Genomic DNA, 21,909 nt, shown 5'->3' with positions numbered 1-21,909 from the left:
GCATGACACATGGCATTTTAAGTATTAATTTTCTTATTTTATATTTGTTATATGTATATATTTTTCAGTTTACGAAAGATGTCTTACAAAAATCATTAAAAAAAACAATATTCTAAATGAGCAAATTAAATGTTTTGAGTCATATAAAAAAAAAATCGCATTTGAATAACTAATTGTTGATTTTATATTTATTATATCACAGCTCACGGATCCCTTAACCACTTCCTGTGGTGTGTTCTGGGGCAGTACAGCCTAGCAGCGCCTATTAATCATTTTTTTTGTAGAGTAGGGGTTTGCTCCCCCACGTGATACAGAGCGTACTGGTTTCCATGGATACCAGTAGCAGGAGAAGCCTCCTTATCTGACTCAGACACAGCACCTTCATCATCTGGTCATTGTTGTTTTACAGTGAAAGAAAAATGAGTCCTATCAAATATTTGCTCCGGTTTAAAGTCATTTTTCTGTAGATGTTGCAATATGTGTCACATTTTTACTGAGTTAGCAGTGAATGAGTTAAAAAAAAGAACCATGAGCAGCAGCCATGTAGCCTTTAAGTGTCATTTGATAAGGTGTTGTTATCCCAGGGGTGTCAACAGTGCGTAGCAGCTGCCCAGTTCAGAGAAGCATGGAGTCAAGCAGAAAGGCCATTCGACCTCACGAGGGGTGCTCGAGGAAAAGGCCATTGCCAAAAACTGCACGCGTTGACAGAACAAAAACGGAAGGGCATCAGCTGCCCAAAAAATACAATGTTGAGATCGAGCGTCTCAAAGCTCGAGGAAAAGAAATAAAAATGAGTACAATGGAATGCTCTTCCCCCTGAGATTCGATCTGCAACCTCAGTGGAAATGTTTAAATCTAAACTTAAAACTCACTTCTACTCCATTGCATACGAATAACCTACTCCTCTTGTCGGTTGAAAATAGTTTGTGTAATATAGTGTAACAATCTGTGAAGCCCTTTGAGACTCTTCGTGATTTAGGGCTATACAAATAAAAATGACTTGACTTGACTTGACTTATGAAAGGGAAAAAAACGTACATGTGTGCTCACCTCCACTGCTTTGTCACCCTTCTTTTGAGCCAATGGGAGCAAGCGATGCAATTCTTTTTCTTTTTCAATAAGCTCTGCCTTTACCTAATGGAGACAAGAAACAAAGTTCTAGGATTTTCGTTTGTACAGTATTCCCTCGATTTTCACATGAATTACACTTATTTATCACCCTTTAAATTTCTGCGAAGAAGGAACAATATATAAAATGGCAAAACACAATCCGTTTTCCTTGTGGGGTTTGTACTACAGAGACAATTCAGCCACCAAAACGCCAGCATACTTGATAAAAAGTCTTAAGTGTATTGGTTGACATTTCCGTTTTATTTTTTTCCTCCGAGCCAACAATGCCATTTGTATCCATCTTTATATGTGGATGCCGCAGTTGTATCCATCTATATATAGTGTAAGTCTATGTTTTTAGAAAGCCACATTCAAGCACAGCTTGTACATTGACACAATGGAACAAACATTTGGAGCAAACACGCAGGATATTAGGTTGACATAAATGAAATCATCCTTTTTCACATGTGTCAAACTCAAGGTTCATTTGGCCTGCTGTATCGCTTTATGTGCCCCGCGAGAGCTTAAAATGTCCGTGTGTTTAAAAATAAATGGGACATGGAGTGTATTGACTTAAAACAATTTATTATTATTGCCAACTACAATACCAACTAAGTGACAACTTACCGCCATAAAACGACAGTGTTCTCATATCAATGCCAATGAGTGGAATAGAAAAATATATTATCTTAAAGATGTCCAAGCATAATTTTCTGTTTCATATATTTAGTTCATAACATTACAGAATATGTGTAGTGACATTTTTTTCAATGCAAAAGTAATATTTGTGACTTGAATAATTACTGAATTTAGACGTATTTAACATGAAGGAGTAATAACATTTATTTTGCATACCATATAATTACAGTTACGTTACATTAGGCCCTAAGAGAATAGCCATTACGCTAATGCTGTCCTCTGTGAAACAGAATTTGACACCTCTGCTTTATACAGGGTCCGTACATCTTTTTCAAATTCGAGCACTTTTAAAAGGACTTTCACATTTTCCTATTTCTCCATTACCATTCAAAGAAGAAATCCTGGGAGTCTTGTATTTTGCAGAGCTACAAATGCAACTGTTTTACATATGTAGTTTATAATATTACAGAATATGTGTAGTGACATTTTTTTCAATGCAAAAGTAATATTTGTGACTTGAATATTTACTGAATTTAGACGTATTTAACATGAAGGAGTAATAACATTTATTTTGCATACCATATAATTACAGTTACGTTACATTAGGCCCTAAGAGAATAGCCATTACGCTAATGCTGTCCTCTGTGAAACAGAATTTGACACCTCTGCTTTATACAGGGTCCGTACATCTTTTTCAAATTCGAGCACTTTTAAAAGGACTTTCACATTTTCCTATTTCTCCATTACCATTCAAAGAAGAAATCCTGGGAGTCTTGTATTTTGCAGAGCAACTGTTTTAAATATGTAGTTTATAATCAAGGGTGTGCATCTATCAAGACATATGAGTAAATCGCAAATAAATTTGTGGATCTGAACAATATGTGTGTAAATAATTTGGAGACAGATCTCAATGACAGTAATATGCAGATAACATTTTTAGTTGCAGGAAATGATTACAATTTACCAATGGGGAACGCTACCTCCCTTTTTTGCATGGCCCATAATTGATGCGTAATCCTTGTACTAATACATGTCTCATAGGGCCCTGCTTAGCACCTGTTTCTTAGCCGCTACCTGTAGGGGGCGATAATGGTTCATTTGGCAATGCCATACAAACTAATAAATGCTGCAATTATTTACGAGGGAAGAAGAAATGCAATGGAAGAGCGAAGCCAGCATACAGCAATTTAGGCGTCATTTTTAACATTGAGTTAATTAATTTTTCTTAATTTAATGTGTGGTGAATCAAGTCAGACTGCCGAAAAATATGGCAACAATTTCAAGCATTTACAAGCACTATTCAAGCACTTTTGAAACCTTGAAAACACAACATCAAGGACGAACACTGTTTATATCATCTCAAAAGTGAATCGCAAAAAATTGCGTCTATTTGTGCTTGCCCCCCTGATTGGATTGCTTGCTAGTGGCAGGTATACGGGGTTACTTGTTCGTCAATCGTCTTAACGATGAATTTGCATTGCTCCATTTAGGGCCCTGGAAACAGAAAACCGTCCTCCAATTAGTTTGGATGTAAAGGTGCTTGCAAAGTGAGACTGTAGTTCCACAACATAGGTAGAGTATTAATATGTGGAATTTATGAATGGGGAAACAAATCCACAATACATTGAGGACCCAAAATAGCGACACAATACACAATACCGTACTTTCAATCCAAAATTGATTGAAAGCAAAGAAAACCTATTTGATGTTGAAATGCTAACCTGGTCCCTGGCAAGGGTCAAATCTCTTACGAGCTGCTCGTTTTCCAAATAGTGTTGAGCCTGAACGGCGTCGCAGCGCTTCTGCCACTCCAGGTCCGACTGTACTCGGGCCTGCTCCAGGGCCGCCTCTCTTTTTAGCCCGGCACTCACGTCTTGCCTGTACCTGACCGAACAAAAGGTTGAGAACGATTGCAAACCTTTTAACTCATTCAATGCAATTACGTATCAAAACGTTTTCAGAAGCATTTTCCCTAAGTGGCAAAACGTAAAAATATGTTTTCTTGTTTTATTTGAAAATAAAAACTATCATTAAGATTTTGGCATTGCTAATCAGTGAGCATCAAGGCTCTGGGAATTATTTCAGTATGATAAAATACCATGAGATGGCACAAGTATCTTTGTCCATATACAACGAAGCCCCACTTCCTAGTGTTGCTTCCTGTATCCACCGATTGAGTGTGTAGGCGAGTAGGTGTAAAAAAGCAGCATGGCGAGAGTAACGAAGATATGAAAAGCTTTTTGTCCCTTCGTCATCGTCTGGGCAGAAGGGGATGACATCCGCAGTAACGCAATCGCCACGGTGACCGAAATCAAGTGACCATATCACCGGAAACATCGGGCGCTAAATAGTTCTTGCAAAGTTCATGCAACGCTCAAGCATAAGTTTAGTGTTCTTGCAATGAAATGTTATTTTGCAAGAAAACTGCCCTTGTTTATGAAAAGCATTGTTTAGATATAGGAGGTATCATAAATGCAAAGAAAAAAATAGCACCCAAGTGAAAGTTCTGCTTGAAAAAGTGTTTTTCTTAGAAGTTTTCTTGGAATTGAGAATTTTCAAGAAACTGTCGTTTACTAAACAATGGTAAAAGACAGAAGTATTTTTAAGAGTTGAATCTTTCTTTTGATATGTCCTATGCCTATATAGCTAGAGAACTACATTTTCTTTAAAAAAGGCAAGAATTTCTTGGCACCGGCTCTACCCATATGAAAGCCTGAATGAGTTAAGAACTGTTCATCATCTTACCTATTAATTTCTTCCCTGCTCCTCTCTAACTGGGCTCTCAGTATTTTGTTATTGTCCTGTATGGTTATCAGCTCTGTGTTCTTGGCCACCATTGTGTCAGAAGTCCGAATCGCCTGCCTCTCCAAGACCGTCTTGGCTGATGTCAATTCGTTGCGGAGCCTGACAAACAGAGGAAAGTATACACAAGTGTTTTGGTATATTTTTTGTATTGCTGGTGACGAAAACAAACCAAAAAAGAAATAAATCAGATTTTTTTGGCAGTTGGGTTTAGCTAATGTCACGGTTACCATGGCGCCCAATTGGCCCTGCCCGTGTGATGCCGGCTGTGGCTCATTAACAGATTGGTTTTCCGTCTTTTTAAGCTCAGTGCGCTCTCTCTTACTTTGTCAGTCCGTCAACGAACCTCTGCCCCACAAGACGTAGGTTCTGACTCGATCCTGTTTTCCTGTTGGTATTTCCAGTCCGGTATTGTTTCCGTTTATTTTTGTCCTGTTTAATATCGGTTTCCAGTTTCGTTCCCGTCTATTTTTGTCCTGTTTATTATTCTGTCCAGTTTTCGTTCCAGTCTTGTTTGTCCTGTTTATTTTCGATATCCTGTATCATTATCTATCCTGTCTGTCTGTCCCGTCCTGTCCGGTATCGACCCCATCTGTCCGATATCAACTCGGGCAATTGGAATCGATCTCGCTTCCTGTCTTTCCACGCCAGACCGCTGTCTAACGTGCATGACTCCCCATTTCCCGTAAAATAAAAGGCTTGTGTGAGAACGTCACCCGTTTGGGTCCTGATCCTGTTCTGGTTCATGACAGCTAATTTTAATTCAGTTATTTTATCTTAATATAGCTGGGGGGTTTTTAAGCACAAAAAGAAAGAAAAAGGAAAATTATTATATTATTATTGGTGGTATTATTTTGTTTTATAACAAAAATATAATTACAAAAAATGTAAATCACAGAAAAGGTGTTTGAAGTATAATATTAAATAATACTTTCACTATTTTGCGTTTTTATAAGTCTTTAAATTTTCTAATTTACTGAGCTGACAAGAATAAAAAATAATAAATACAAAATTATGAGATTATTTTGAGTAGTTTTTTGTATTTTAATGAAAAGTAATTCTTATAATAAATTGTACAATAAAAACATATATTTAAAATTAACCGTAATTCTAAATCTACATATATCTTTTTTATTTAACTAAAAAGAATGTTTTGTTTATCTTAATATAGCTGTTTTCATAGCACAAGAATAAAAAAACATTTTTTAAAAATGAGCATAATTAGTCGATTATTTTAGATGGTATTATAATTAAAAGGGCAATTTTTGCGATGAGCAGTCAAAAACATGTATAAAATAAAAACATGTTGTAATTTTTATTTTCAATTATTTTACACAAAAAAACATGTTTTTTATTAAAACAAGAAATGGAAAAAAAAATTATCATGAAAGGTGCAAAATTATATAGCAAACATTTTCTACATCTCGCATGCTTTGCATCCTATTCTTTAATAATCCAGTGTTTTATGTATGTGTATATATATATATATATATATATTCAAATAATGTACATTACCGTTCCAAGGTTTAGGGTCACTCAGACAATTTTGAGTTTTCCATAAAAAGTTACACTTCTTTGAAAAATAAATGAGTTGTAATATAAATAGAAAGTATAATCTGGAAGTTAGAAATAATGCTTTTTATTTGAAGAAATATTTTCTTCTGTAAACTTTACTTTTGTCAAAAATAGACATTTCTAAGCGACCCCAAACTTTAGAATGCTAATGGCCACATGTGATTTTTGGCTAAAATACAGTATCCTCAAAACTATTCATTGAGTCTTTTGACGATAAACCTCACGATCCTGCCTGTAATATGTCTCACCTTTCTATTGTCTCATCCTTCTTCTCTAAGGCCAGCAGCATTTCTTTTTGTGCCAAGGAAGCTTTGGCCGATTGCACGTCCATGTCGTTCTGCAGTTTGGCGACGTTATTCCTGGTCCTCTTTATCTCTTCTTTGTGGGCCTGGCGTTGGGCCTCTAGCTGCTGGTCCTTCTCTTTCAAAGCCCGGGACACATAATCTATCCTTGACAGGCACCGACAATGACATACAATGTGACAATGGTTTTAGGCTTTTATTACCATTTTTGTTGATATTAAAGTCTATATACAGTATTCCCTCATACAATGTGACAATGGTTTTAGGCTTTCATTACCATTTTTGTTGATATTAAAGTCTATATACAGTATTCCCTCACAGTTTCGCGGTTTGACCTTCGCGTCCTTGATGTTTTTCTATTAACTCATTCAATGCCAGACGTTTCTTTCAATTTCTGCCATTTAATAGCATGTAATTCTGTCGCTGTAGAGGAATAGGAAACATCATAAGAAAACTTGAACTTTCATAAGAAAAAAAGTATATTCCTAGCTTTTATCATTGTTTGACAAACAACAGTTCAACATTGAAAACGTCCTAGAAAAACATTTTTTTGCAAAAGGATGCATTCTCAATCACTGGATACAGGAAGCATAACTAGGAAGTGGGGGCTTTCTTGGGGTGTGGACAAATATCTTATCAAAGCCACTCCTGCCATTTAATGGTGATTTTTAAACGTCATTCCCAGAGGCTTGATACTCACTGATAAGCTGTGCCAAACCCTTTATAAAAGTTTATTATTTTATTTCATTCTTTTAAATAAAACCCCCAAAAATGTATACTTACGTTTTAGAACTCTGGGACAATGCATATGAAAACGTATTATGGTAGTGAATGAGTTAATGGATTCCGGGGATGAATACCGACTTTGCGGAAATTTACCTTATACAGGTGGTAATTAAATGGATTAATCGCGCAAATTGAGGGAATCCTGTTTTGGTGAAGGTGTGTACTCACTTTGTAATGTGGTCTTCCTTTTGCTTCTTGAGTTTGTCCTCCATTTTATTAATCCTGAAAGAGAAGCGAACTCATATAAAAAGAAAAAAACGCTTTCCAAATAATAATTTTCAAACGGCCGCTGTGGTATTGTGTTAATATTCCATCACGCCATACTTGTGCTCCTTGACAGCCATGGCTTCCTGATTCAAATTGGCCTGGGTTTGCAGTTTGCTTTCCAGTCGCTCGCAGAGTTCTTGAGACGTTTGAAGCGCCTGCCTTGCTTGCAATCCGGATTGTTTCTGAAAGTCACACTCTTTGGAGAGTTGTTTCATCTGCAGAAAAACAATATTTAAATACGAGAGATGTCAAACAGTAGTGGCAAGATAACAAATTGAGACATGTTCCTACTTTCCTTGAGGTCGCTGGCCAGCAGAGCCGCGTGCATCTCCTCAAGCTTGCAATTAAAGTGGTGCGCTTGTCGTCTGAGCTCCTCATCGAGGGTTGCAATCATCTCCTGATGTGAAGAGATTTATATTCACATTCTAATTTTAATCGTAACAGAACTTTAAATATAGAAAGTGTTATGGTTATGGAGTAGGGTTAGGGGTTAAGGGTTAGCACAGGTTAATCATAATAATTAGTCACACTTCAATAAAACAGGTTCCCCTGTTGATTTTTTAGGGGAAATATAAACAAGAGAAGGTTATTAAGTGCAATTTGCTCTACAATTGGTTCGATGTAGAGGTGCAGCAATGACAACTTCTTAACCAGTCACTGATCCTAATTTTTATAAAGTCGGACCTGCCCGGCTTGATTTTTGCTCATCCAAATTTATTTTTGGTAACAACATCCAATCACACTCTTCTACCTTTTCAATTATGATTTAAGGTAATCAAATGTAAGATAGAATTGTAGCCCTGTGACATTCAGACAGAAAACATTGCTCATTCTAAGGTATTTTTTTTCTATTTTTTAACATATATTTTGGTTAATAAGAAAATTCCTCCTTAAGAAATATTTTCTAACAACATGAGGAAAACAGGGGCAGCACGGCGGCGCAGTGGTTAGCACGTGTGTGGCACAGTTCAGACGTCATGAGATCGAACCTCCTGTGTGGAGTTTGCATGTTCTCCCCGCGCTTGCGCTGGTTTGCTCCGAGCACTCCGGTTTCCTCGCACATTCCAAAAACATGCATGTCAGGTTAATTGGCCGGTCCAAATTGTCCCTAGGTGTGACTGAGCGAGTGAGTTGTCTGTCCCCGTGTGCCCTGCGATTTGCTGGCAACCAGTTCAGGGTGTCCCCTGCCCACTGCCCGAAGATAGCTGGTATGGGCTCCAGCACCCCCGCGACTCTACTGAGGATAAGTGGTGCAGATAATGGATGGAAGGATGAGAAAAACACTCAAATAAGCAAAATAATCCATTGTTTGCAAGACAACACAATTTAATTTGAATTTGACATATTCTTATATAACTACAAAAATGTTGTAAAATAGAAAAATATTTATACTTAATATAGGTCAAATTTGATGCCAAAGGGGCAAGGATTTATTTTTGCAGTGTGCAAACAGAGCGATTGGTTGTTACAAGGTTTTTAATTGACCTTATGAGGCAAAACAAATCATTTTGATAAAAATATACATAATTTGTATTTCTTTACCATAAATAGTATTCTTAAGTGCTGTGTGCAACTTCAAAATTAAATTATTAATCATCATTGAAGGGTCCTTTTGATGCACGTGCAAGTATGTGAAAATCTCAGATGCCCTTGAATAACCTCTTAATTTTTCATCTTTTTGGGGGTTTGCGTTGGCATTTTGACTGTATTTGAAACAGTCATTTTCTTGCTTTAACAATTAAAAAAAATGACCAGACGTGATAGCACTCTGCCCCCCCAAAACACCTAACCCCGCCGCCTTCCCTTCAGCGTAACGTGCTTTGTGGCCGGAACACCGATAATAAAAGTAAGATAAAATTAGAGAGGTACAGAGAAAAGATAAAGGCTCTTCGAACAGAGTTGGACATTGTTAATACATACTTAATAGAGAAAATATTTAATTTGAAACTTTTTCACAACACCTCAAACTACGCACCCACTTGTGAGTCTTATTCTCTTTTTAACATCTATTGCAGTCAAGTTTTCCTAACACTTCTTCTTTTTCTTCTTGAGCAGAAGTTAGCCCTCTAGACACCTGAGTAGCTGCAGAGTGGTTCTGAAAATAGGTCAGCAGTAATGGGTAATTGTGATTCTCCAGGAAATTTTATTCTTAACTGGCATGTTTTAGTGGTTGACTGAGCCTATTTTAACCCTACTTCTAATAATTACAACATGGTAATAATATCACAGTAATAACATAAATATAATAGTTATTCAATAAATACATATCAAACTGGTCATCCTAATCAGTAACAAAAATCGGACTTCAGTTTTAAAACAGCGGGTGACCCCTGTTTTACGACATGATGACAAGTGCAAATCACACTTGGATGAGTGTCGGTTTAACACAAGATTCTTTTGACTTACTCAAGTGCCAATGTGAGCATGTAAGATTCAGAAAAACTCACACTAGGATTAAGTCTGATCTTTCTACAGAACCCACTCGATTCTGTGTGCCACTCAGTGCTCATTGAAAAGGTTGGGTAGTTATTTAGGATTTGCATATTGTGGCTGTAACAAGAGGAAGCGTTGTCTCTGCATTGTATGAATTGAGGTCTGCGGACAGACTTAGTAGAGAAAATGTTAAAGAAAGACAGCGCTTGTGAAGGAAAACTTTTTTCTTATCTCACCTGTCTCTCTCGAGTGAGCTTTCCTTCCATCTCGTGCAATCGCTGCTGCGCCTCAGATTTTGTTCGCTCGTGCTCCTCCTTCTCTTGGAGTGTTGCTGCCATTGACCTTACGTCAGAACACAGACAAAAGACACAGAAGGGTGTTTATTAAATTGGAAATCCTCGATTTTGATAATGCAGAATAATAATTCAGCTGATTGCAGCTAAATATAACATTGCAGTTATCGACCCATACGGGGAAAACATACCCAATGATTAGTCACTTGACTCCGTGCTATTTTATTAAATCAGCTGACACTACTTGTTGGATAGATTGTAAGAATGTATTTTCCTTATTTTAACAGATTTTCATTTTACAGACGCTCCCCCACTTATGACCATTCGACTTACGCAAAACGGTAGATACAAACATTTTTTTAAGGATATCAAAAATATAGGGACATTGCTGTAAGTTAGAGTTTGTATTGTGTGCACCTTTTTCTGAGTAGAGGACAGTACTGTAGTGCTTTTTTCCGCCGCAACCGGCACTGTGGGAGCTCACCCAGCATTCAACCCGAAGAAGAAATCCGGCTTCTACTTCCTAGTTCGTGCGTAAACACATTGCACTGTATCTCTAGCGAGCTCAGAAATTTGACATTTTTATTGTTTAATATCTCGTGCATCCATACAATATGGTTGGTGTCAAGTGTAAATAAGAGGCAAACCGTTTCTTTTGAAACGAAAGTGGAATATGAAAGCATGATGCAGTTGATAAAATGGTTAGATTACTTTTTTCGGCCACTCTCTAAGACGGAGGACCTCATGATGCTTATCTTCCAAAAGTAAGTTACATTTAACTTTATAGTCAAGTCATGTTTATTTGTATAACCCTTAATCACAAGGAGTCTCAAAGGGCTTCACAGACCACAGAATGTTAATGCCTAATGTGTAGCTTTGTTTTTCAGGGCTATGCTTTATCGTTCAGCCTGCTTTGCAACGTTATAGAGCATATTATTTTATTAAACGTTTATATTTCATTTTCAGAACAATACAGGTTACTTGAACAAGCCTTAAACCTACTTATATGAACCTAAACATACATTTCATACAAAATATAGCACTGTAGCAACCCACAAATTCAACATACGAACGATCGTCAGTAAGTAGGGCAGCGTTTGTATATATATCTACCCCTTCATAATGTTCGTAATGCATCGAAGAACTAAGATGATGCCCCTTGTTAATTAGTGATAAACATTTTTAGCTAAGGCATGAATAATATTTAGAAATGATGTATCTTCAAATAATGAACACACCTCAAATTGTATGCACTTTTTGCAAAATCTATAGCCTGTATTAGTGTTCTATCACTCTCTAGATGAGAGATGAAAACAGAAAAAGAACTAGGCCGACAACATCAAGGAATGAACTGGTGCAAACTTTGCCACTACCCAAATGGGGCCAGGAACTCTAAACAGTGGAGAAAACTATCCAGAGTTGTGTTCTCGTTGGTGCCACGATGACCCAGGTGTTTAAGAAATCCGTAACCTGTGATATATCAGTGTTACGGTGCTCGAAACAATGTTTTGCATAGATAGTTATGACTGACAAAATCAAACTATTAAGACAAGCTCTAGTGTCTCCAACAGACACGTTTACTAAAACTGTTTTATCTTGTAGTCTCATCTCATCAGCTGCACCGCTCATCCTCAGTAGGGTCGCGGGGGTGCTGGAGCCCATCCCAGCAATCATCGGGCAGTGGGCAGGGGACACCCTGAACTGGTTGCCAGCAAATCGCAGGGCACACGGGGACAGACAACTCACTCGCTCAGTCACACCTAGGGACAATTTGGACCGGCCAATTCACCTGAAATGCATGTCTTTGGAATGTGGGAGGAAACCGGAGTGCCCGAAGGAAACCCACGCAAGCACGGGGAGAACATACAAACTCCGCACAGTAAGGCCGGGAGCTGGATTTGAACCCACGCAGGAGGTTCCCACGACCTCAGAACTGTGCCGCACACGCGCTAACCACTGCGCCGCCGTGCTGCCCTTATCTTGTAGTAACTCGCATAAAATAATTGGGCTTTGTGTGTGTTTATATTTTTTTCTAAATATAGCATACATTTTACCGATTACAAGTATTTGTTGCGCATCGCTAATCTTATATGTTTGCTAACAGGACACAATCTTCTTATTAAGGTGATGGTCCTACTCATTTAGAAGGACTCTTAAATTGAGGTTAAACGAGTTCCCTAAACTCAGCAGGAAGACAAAAGAGCCACGGAAATCTTTCATCTACCTTTAAACAAGACCTCCACGATCCCCCACGGCGCTCACGTTTTCAGAAAGAACAATAAGTCATTAGGAATGAAATAGAAAAGCAGCACAAAAGCCCGCCGGGGGGGCTTTTGTACCACAAAGCAGATTGAACAAGCTCATCAAGAGCTCGAAAAACAATGACTTTGGCCACCTGCGGGTCACGCCTGCATTGATGTGGTCTTGTGGACGTGGTTGGACGCCACGATGACTCGCTACACGGGGCTGCAAGACGCAACGCTTCCTGACAAAGTCGGGGTCCACCCAAATTGGACCATTACCCACTTTTGGCGTACAAAGTGTCCAACCTAATATTGTTTCAACATTTCTGTTTCTGTAAATATGTAAATCCATACAATGTTAAACTGGGAATGTTCAGAAGTTAATCGAGTCACAGTCCCATTTCTTCCCCTTCGTCTTGTTTATCTTTCTCCTCACCCTTACACTTCTTTGGTTACTCAAGGAATGGGGAACTTTCTTACTGCTTACTTTTTGATTAAATGTCCCTCCCCTCAAAACAGTAACATTGGAATTGGTTATAAGTAACTATAGTGTTTAACTTTCAAAATAAATAAGAATGCCGCCAGACGATTACTGCGCTCCACTCCTAATTCTTCCTTGTCTTCACCCTAACAACCTCTCACATATCTCTAGGCTATTTGATGTCTTACAGCACCCTATGTGAGAATTTAAATTCCATAACAAAACACAATATAAACTTATAATTAGTTCATTCCCTTTCAGCTTGTCAGTAATGCCAAGGGAGGTTGAAAAACAAGACGCTAGGGCGGCCCCGATCTAACTTCCTGAAAGGAGGCTTTTGTGCCTTACTCTCTTCCCTTCGCCTACGGTTTGCAGAGGAATGGCACAGTCATAGACTCCTTATAAATGCCTTTTTCCTAGAGGAGGGGAATGGGGAGTAAAGGTATTGAGCCAACATTGAGTAGGCCTAAAATTATGGGGGTGGATTTAAGACGGCATGTAAAATTAAAACTACCTCAAGAAAAGTTTGAGGGAGTTGATTTTTATAACAAAAATGCATCAAATGGGTTGCAAGTCATTAATTGCAGTGTTTTGTCCCTTTGAGTGTGGGGAATTTATCCCCATTGTATTCATACCTAATATATCATTTTTTGTCATTTTTCTGATAAGAATTTGTGTGGTATTATTGTAACCACCACCCCCAGCCAAAGTGATAAATATTTTAGAATGTAAAAAAACGTGTTCCGATGTCACCTCGCATTCTGCTAAAAGCTTAATTCTTGACGTTTACTTGCCCCCTCCCTCATCCGTCCAGACTCACTGTCTGAGTCGGTCCAGCTCCAGCATTTGTTGAGCGGCTTTGTTCTGGCTGATCCGCAGCTCCTCCTGTCTGGCCTCAGCATCTTTGGCCCGCTTCTCCTCCAGCACGGCAACCTGGAGACGCAGACAACTCAGCTCCTCCTGCCTGTAAATGACGACAGATTGTTATTGATTTTCTGCTTGTTTCTTTCCCACAGTACACATCTACAAACGATTTTCCAAACAACTACAGTGGATTAAAAAAGTAATAATATGTGAAAAAAGTTGTGATCCAGCATCAGCTGCCTATGTGTATTGTAAACGTTGTACAGAGCGATTCTTCTACCTGCTTTCCTCTGCATTCACAGCTTTGGTCGTGACGACATCATACCGCTCAAGCTCTTTTGCTTGTTCGTCCAGGACGGAGAGATTGTATTGGAAATCTTCTTTCAGCTTTTGGTTTTGATTTCTTAAGGAAAAAAACATAACAAATTACAATGCCATCATCTTACATACAAAACGGGCATATTGGCAGTTGCATAATAGGGGAAAATTGAATTTTGAACAGAGTTGTGTCTTTCCACACAGAATGTCCTGGTTACTGTTGATAATCTACAAGCTACCATTGTATGGCATAGGAGGCAGATATACTGGAGACACATTTCAAAACCATTGCAAATAATGGCAGTGTGTTAGGCACAGTAAAGTAACAGATCGGTGGGGAAATATGCAAATAACACTGTGGAAGTTCAAATGTTCAAACTGCTGCTCAACTTCTATGTATGCCAATCCACATTTTGCACTCCAATCACAACACAACCGAAACCATCTGAATTGAAAATGTTTTATTTTGTTTCATGCATAACAAAATACACAAACATAAATTACTCAAAACTTTTGACCGCAGCTCGTGTTGCTAGGAAACATAATGTTTACTAATAAGGGAAAAAAAAGGGAGCCGTTTCTGTTATTTCCATCAAAAAAAGATTACATATGATGTTAGGCACACAGCACCAGATTGGAGAACCTTGCAGTTATCAACACAGCCTAAAAAAATCATAGGCTGCTCTTTGCCAAGTCTGGAGGACATTGCCCGCTCGTGCTGCTTTATGGCCGGTTGCCCCTTGGCAGCTGCTACAGGTCTAACAGGCTCAGGAACAGTTTCTTCCACAGAGCCATTACTGTCCTAAAGAAGCACACAAGACTGAGAAAAAAATATCTCGCCTACGTATCGAAATTGTATATTAATATTTCATTTTTTATCCTTATTTTATTATAGTCTATTACATGGTCATCTCGGAGTACCATTTTAAATATCAGTGTAAACAATGTGCACTTTGTTGTAATCACTGACAATAAAGACAATAGTAGTGTATTTTATATATTTGATATTATTACCGAAGAGAAGCACACTCTTCCTTAGCCTTTTGAAGAGAATCTTCCAAGAGATGGATCCTCCTTGCATGAAGCTCTTTCCACTCTCTCTCTTTATTGGCTGTCAGGGTCTCCAGGTTGTCCATTCCAACGTCCTGGCTTTCTCCATTGGCATGCATTCTGGAGCTAGCAACAAGACGACACTGACCATTACACTTCACGTTGCATTGCGATAGGAAATGCAAATTTGAAATTAGAATTTAATAGAAGAGAAATTGCTTAGAGCAATATTTTGATAGTAACTCAGTTTAAATACTGGTATTTGTTTCAAAATGGCCACTTGAGGAAATTGAATCAAAAAGTAATTGTAATAATTTAAAATACAAATCATTTTAACGGTTTGATTCTCTTTTTTTTGGTTTACTGGAAGTCGACAGAAAATGACATCAAAGTTCCCAGGGTTAGGATTACAGCCAATCACTGGCTTAGAAGGGTTCCTGACCCCTGGTCTGACCTAAGTTTCTAACCCTATCCCCAATACTATTTTGGAACCATCCTAATTTGAAGCCCAAACCCTAGATCCTAACCCTAGCCCAACACCTAAGAAACATCGCAACAACTTCAAGCATTTACAAGCGCGTTATCTGAAATTCAATCCCTTTTCAAACATTGAAAAATGGTAAATGGTCTGCATTTATATAGCGCTTTTCAAGTCAATGAAGACCTCCCAAAGCGCTTTATAATGTGCTTCACACTTACCCATTCACACACACACTCACACACCAATAGCGGCCATGCAGCCATGCAAGGCGCCGACCTGCTCTTTGGGAGCATTAGGGATTCAGTGTCTTGCCCAAGGACACTTCGACATAAAACACGGAGGAGCCGGGAATCGAACCTGCGATCTCTTGATCCCAAGACGAGCGCTCAAAACGCAACATTAAAATTCAAGCATTTCCGAGGATTTCAAGCACCAGGACAAAACCTTAGGGTAATATTTACAACGTAGTGGTTATAAACTGGCTTAAATTGTATGTACATCAAATAATTGTCATACGAGTTTGCGGCAATATTGTGCAAGAGTGAGAACCAATAACATATGCTCTACACATTCTTTTATGCTTTTGTGACACATATTTTGATAATAATAATAATAATAATTAATAATTAATTTTAACTTGGGTACGCCAATTGAGTTTGCTTGGCAATCTTACCTGGTGTCGAGTTTAGTCACGTGACATTTGCAAGCTAGCATGTGATTGGTCCTTTTCAGAGCATGACGTGAAATTCAGTCGCCAGCAAACTTTACATACTGGCCGCCCCCTATAATTAACCAAAATAAGGTGATTTTTGGTGGCTTAATTAATATTCTAAAAAAATCATACTACACTGACTGCACTTTTAAAGTATTATAATATCCTTGAAATGTATAGTCACAAAACAAAATAATAATAATAACCAAACAAAACAAAGATCGTAAATTACTAAGAATAAAACATTCTGAGTAGCCCCACCACGAAGCTGCCAGTGCCTTTCCTCGGCGGTCGTCGATTAAACCGTCCTGCCGGAAACATTTGCGCTTTCCACACGTGGCTATTGTCTGGGTAGCTGTCCTAGAATGTCAATAACACAAAAGTACTCAAACTACTTAACAAAAGTGAATATTTAATATCGCGAGTTAGCAGGTGTAGCTCCTTAAAGGGGAGGTCGAGTGGTTTCCATGGCGACAGCGCTACGCTAAATCTTCCTAGTTACACAAACACACCGCGAATTGGTTCCTACAAGCTGGTGCACTTTTTTCCCCCTGTGTGTTATTTATGTCTCGAATAAATTCTGCTTGTGCATTATTTTATTTCAATCTTTCAGCCCTAAGGGCAATTAACTAATAACGTCATGACAGGTTATAATTCGCCCTAAGCATAGTTATAATTTACAGATAAGTGGCTATTATGGATAAAAAAGAGAGGTGTATACAAACAATGAAAAGTTTGCTTCGTGGATGAAAGATGTGGTTATTTTTCTTCTCCTATTTTGGAAATATTTCCCTGCACTGTTTTTATTGCACTTTTTCCGTGATGCATGCTCAACTTAGGCCAGTTGACTAGCACTACCTAGTAAATATTGAGTCAAGTCATATTTATTTGTATAGCCCTTAATCACAAGGAGTCTGCACAGCCGCCAGATTATTGCAAACCACAGACTACAAAGTCAAGGCATTCAGATGGACCAAAAACAAACAGTTCGGTTTATAGAGTTAAGGCGCAAGAAGTTGAGTGACATCCTTTCTTTTATCTCAGTGAGGCAGGCCTCCAAATTTCCACAGTTTAGTGTGGCAGATTCCTCCATCGGAACATATAGTTGAGAGTCATATGCGTAGCAATGGAAACTGATATTATACTTTCGGATAATATCACCCAATAGAAGCATGGAAATGCCGAAAAGAAGGGGGCCAAGTACTGAACCCTGCGGAACACCAAAGGTAACACTAGAGGGCTTAGATATCTATCCTTTTCTTCAATATTGTTTTTGTATTATTTTTCTTCTTTGAAGTAGTTCATTACATGTTTATCCTGGCATGACACGTCCAATCTTGTAAACAATGTTCACTGCATTGTTATCAATGACCATAAAAATGATTCTTTTCTATTCTATTCTATGCTATTCCATTCCATTCTATTCTATCAGGCCAACCTGGCAGCCATTTTGCCGATGACTGTCAATTAAAAATGACATCACAGTTCTACTTCAGAAACATATTTGTGCCTGTAGAGTAATGGGTGCCACCAGGCTGTACTTGCCCAAGACACACCACAGGAAATGGCACCCCTACAACCCCAGTGGTAAAGGGGTACAACCAACCATGATTGGTCATGGTTTTCCGTCGACATCTCGTAAAAGATTCGAATTAGACCGCCAAACAAATTTGGATTTTATCATCCTTGTATTGATTTTGTTGAGTTCAAGCGGCCATTTTGAAACAAAAAACATCATTTAAACAGAGTAACTATCAAATAAATTGCTCAAAGCAATTTCCCAACTGACAAGATTATCCTGTTTTTAATAATCGGCAAATGCAAAGGAGATTTCATAGGATGTGAGTTCCTTATTTTGACTATTAAGGCGCACTGTTGTTACATCAATGTTGCTATCAGCCAATCAAGTCGCTGTTCTTGGATTTCCACACCCCTAAGGGCTGATCCTTTTTTTGTAACCTTGAAGATTTAATTAAAAAAATGGGGCTTGTAGTAGGGTTTAAGAATGGGATGGAATCATCTTATCTGAGGGGTCCTCTCCGAGCCCTCCTTGCAACTCCAAACTCCATTGATGTCTTCTCTCTTTATTTAGAGTGTCTATTGAAGTTTAAACTTAACATCAACACTGTTCTGTTCTATTCTATCCCAGGCGTCAGTTCACTCGAGCGGGTGTAAGTATCAAGAACAGGATCAGGACCCAAATCCGTGACGTTTCTCACACAAGCCTTTTATTATATAGGAAATGGTGAGTCATACACGTTAGGCAGCAGTCTGGCGTGGAATGATAGGAAGCCAGAGGCCAACGAGATCTATACCAATTGCCCGAGTAGATATCGGACAGATGGGGTCGATACCGGACAGGACTGGACAGACAGGATTGATAATGAAACAGGATATCAAAATTAAACAGGACAAACTAGACGGGAACGAAAACAGGAGAGAATAATAAACAGGACAAAAATAGACTGGAATGAAACTGGAAACTGATTTCAAACAGGACAAAAATAAACGGGAACAATACCGGACAGGAAATACCAACAGGAAACAGGACCAAGTCAAAACCCACGTCTTGCGGGGCAGAGGTTTGTTGACGGACTGACAACAGGGGATTGACAGGACAGGGGTTTAAATAGGGGCAGGGAGCCAATCAGAACCCGCAGCGGTTGGCGCCAAATGTGATGATTCACATCGGTTATCATGACAGTAAGTTTCCGTAGCAACCAGGAATCTGGTCAAATCTTCCCCAACGACTAATATGCTAATACTGTATCAGTTATTCAGTGAAACACACGACTCCCGTTTAGTGTGTGTGAAAATATAACAATCCTTAAACATATTTTTGCAATGAACACTTAAACAACCATCCATTTTGAAGCACTTTATTGTGAACGAGTAATAATGCACGTAGTATTACCAACAACAATAAACAAGGAAAGGAGAAATAAATATCCTCCAAATAATATTTGTGTGCAATCCAAGCAATGAGAGTTAACCTTCGTGGAACATTTTGGAGTGATGTAAGCGTGACACGAGTGGGGGGGTCCCTTCGGTGTTTATAAAAGGCGTGACGACAGCACGTAAGCGTGGTTTGCTTGGAGCGCCTCTCCGGTTCGGAGCATCTCTATCTCCAGGTAAAATGACATTTTTCGTGTATTTTCTTTCCAGGTTTAATATTTCTAACACCTCTCGGTTGCTTTATCATGATGGTTTCGGGGAAAGAGCAACAGGTTCGGCAAAACCAGACGTTTTCAAATAAGGTGATTAAAAATTAGAAAACGTGTTTAGAAAAATCAAATATATAAGAGTTCATAGCATCATTTGAATCAATTACCTTTACGCCATCTCAACGCGTTCTCGAATAATAAACAGAATAAAATCGTGTCCGAAGGGTTGACCCCCGTGATCGGATCACATTTGTAATCCTTTGCAATCCTTGATACGCGCTAATGAAGGATTTTAAAAATAAGAAACGACCATTGAGAAGGGACGCCGCACTCCTCACGTACGCCAGCCGGCTTTTGCAGGAGCAGCATCCGCGTGACGTCACATCCCAGACGCGTAAACACGCAGTGGCTCTCAGAATAGAAACGAGCACTTGAAAAGATGGAAAAAACGCCTCGTGGTCTTTTTGTATTTGAAATAAATCTGCGATGAAATACTGTCGCTGTTACCTGACTGCGCCGCGTGTTTTTGACTGCGCATGCGTGGACAACAAACTACTCGTTTTGTTTTAAATGTGTGAGTTATTGATACATTATAGCATAAATCATGGTAATAATATGCACTTAGGTGGTTATTATGTATCAACAGGACCGTCCCAAGCTTTCATGGGGCCCTAGGTAAAAGTAGATTTGGGCCCCCTTATTACTTGATGATTTCTATAACTAGTAGAACTCATTCCATGTTCTACTCCAGGGGTGGGCAACTATTTGAAATCATGTTATACTTCTTTTAAAATCGATTACTTTCAACAAATTGGTTTTGAAGCCACCCCAAATAGTATATTTGGTCTCTGTTTTAATCACTCCATTTGTTATTTAGTTTAAAAGTATTAGTGTAGTTTTTTAGGGTGTTTTAGTATTTCTGAGGTCAGATTTTTATTGAAGTTCTGTAATTTTTTGTCGTGTTACTTTAGTTTTAGTTTTGTACAATTTTTGTAGTATTTCAAAAGTCATTTTTATGGAATATTTCCATAGTAGTATTTTTTTTAGTATTTTTGTAGTACTTTTGATGTAATTCGAAAGTGGATTTTACTGTTGTATATCTGTAGTATTTTGTTAGTATTTTTGTATTATTACAGTAGTTTTATGATTACAGTATTTTTGTAGTATTTCTGTAGTATTTCTGTAGGACAGTGTGACTGTAGTTTTATTTTTGTAGTATTTTCATAGTATTTATGAAGACATTTTTATGTAGCATTTCCATAGTAGCAGTTTTTTAGTATTTCTGTCGTACTTTTGTAGTATTCCAGAAGTAGATTTTATTGTTGTATATCTGTAGTATTTTTGTATGATTACAGTAGTTTTATGTTTACAGTATTTTTGTAGTATTACTGTACTATTTCTGTAGTATCTTTGTAGGACAGTGTGACTGTAGTTTTATTTTTGTAGTATTTTTGAAGTAATTTTTATGTAATATTTCCATAGTAGTAGTTTTTTAGTATTTCTGCAGTACTTTTGATGTGTTTCGAATGTAGAATTTACTGTTGTATATCTGTCGTATTTTTGTAGTATTTTTTAATGATTACAGTAGTTTTATGATTACACTATTTTTGTAGTATTACTGTAGTATTTCTGTAGTATTTTTGTGTGTGACTGTAGTTTTATTTTTGTCGTATTTTTGTTGTATTTCTGAAGTCATTTTAACGTAGTATTTCTATAGTGTAGTTTTTTTTGTATAACTGTAGTTATACTTTTGTAGTATCCCTTTAAGTGTAATTTGCAGTATTTCTGTTGTAAACCTCTTGTAGGAGTATCTCGTTTTGTAATATTTCTCTAGTACTTTTTTATATTATAGTATTATGTATTTATATTTTTTTAGTATCTCAGTAGAAGTATAACTGATGTATTTCCAAAGCAGTATTTTAGTAGTATTTTTGTAATTTTTTTGTAGTATGTTCACAGCATTGTTATTCAAGAGGATGTATTTTTTTCTTCCGTGCGTTCGTTTAAAGGGGCGGTGTGTATTGTTTGATCACTGCATGGTGCTGTATGCTGTAGTGCAACCGAAAAAGAGTGCTAAAAAGCACAAGGAAGAATTAAACTGCCCACTGTCACAATTAGCAAAATGCACCATTTTACTTCTCTTTTTTTGCTCAGCCTTTTTGAGTTTTGGGGCGTCCCCATAGCAGCAAGATGGTGGGATTTTATGTCAACTCTTATTGGGTGAAACTCTTGTGAGCATTATAAAAAAAGTGCATGGTTTTATGGTGGTTAATGTATTTTAGATTATTTAAATCAACATTTTTAATGAATGTTTTCTTTTAATGCACAATACACACTCTCCATTAGCAGTTCCATTGAGGGTTTTATTACATAATATTCTGGGTAAATT

General features: G+C 37.9%; 2 protein-coding genes across 4 annotated transcripts in view; one reads left to right on the top strand and one right to left on the bottom strand.

Moving 5' to 3' along the window:
- ccdc57 (coiled-coil domain containing 57) overlaps nt 1-16,823 on the bottom strand; it is a 29,416-nt gene extending 12,593 nt beyond the window's left edge. The window contains exons 1-13 of one of the 3 annotated variants that reach the window (XM_088322985.1): nt 16,618-16,823; nt 16,318-16,426; nt 15,128-15,289; nt 14,076-14,198; nt 13,752-13,895; nt 10,151-10,256; nt 7,779-7,878; nt 7,539-7,698; nt 7,383-7,436; nt 6,375-6,575; nt 4,495-4,653; nt 3,471-3,633; nt 1,039-1,134 (exon numbers count right to left, since the gene is read on the bottom strand). In XM_088322985.1, the coding sequence (XP_088179111.1) occupies nt 1,039-1,134; nt 3,471-3,633; nt 4,495-4,653; nt 6,375-6,575; nt 7,383-7,436; nt 7,539-7,698; nt 7,779-7,878; nt 10,151-10,256; nt 13,752-13,895; nt 14,076-14,198; nt 15,128-15,289; nt 16,318-16,358 (1,509 nt within the window). In that variant the 5' untranslated portion in view covers nt 16,359-16,426; nt 16,618-16,823. The remainder of the gene's footprint in view (nt 1-1,038; nt 1,135-3,470; nt 3,634-4,494; nt 4,654-6,374; nt 6,576-7,382; nt 7,437-7,538; nt 7,699-7,778; nt 7,879-10,150; nt 10,257-13,751; nt 13,896-14,075; nt 14,199-15,127; nt 15,290-16,317; nt 16,427-16,617) is intronic. The other 2 variants (XM_088322986.1, XM_088322987.1) reach the window with 2 other exon arrangements.
- Nucleotides 16,824-19,410: 2,587 nt separating this feature from the next.
- slc16a3b (solute carrier family 16 member 3b) overlaps nt 19,411-21,909 on the top strand; it is an 18,871-nt gene continuing 16,372 nt past the window's right edge. The window contains exon 1 of the mRNA XM_088324150.1: nt 19,411-19,487. The gene's annotated coding sequence lies outside the window, so the exon portion shown is untranslated. The remainder of the gene's footprint in view (nt 19,488-21,909) is intronic.

This window comes from Urocampus carinirostris, chromosome 19, assembly GCF_059441175.1.
Source record: "Urocampus carinirostris isolate Australia breed hairy pipefish chromosome 19, RoL_Ucar_1.0, whole genome shotgun sequence".
Taxonomy (NCBI): Eukaryota; Metazoa; Chordata; class Actinopteri; order Syngnathiformes; family Syngnathidae; genus Urocampus; species Urocampus carinirostris.
The sequence above is the reverse complement of the archived record's forward strand: the minus strand, read 5'-3'. Positions and strand labels throughout refer to the sequence as shown.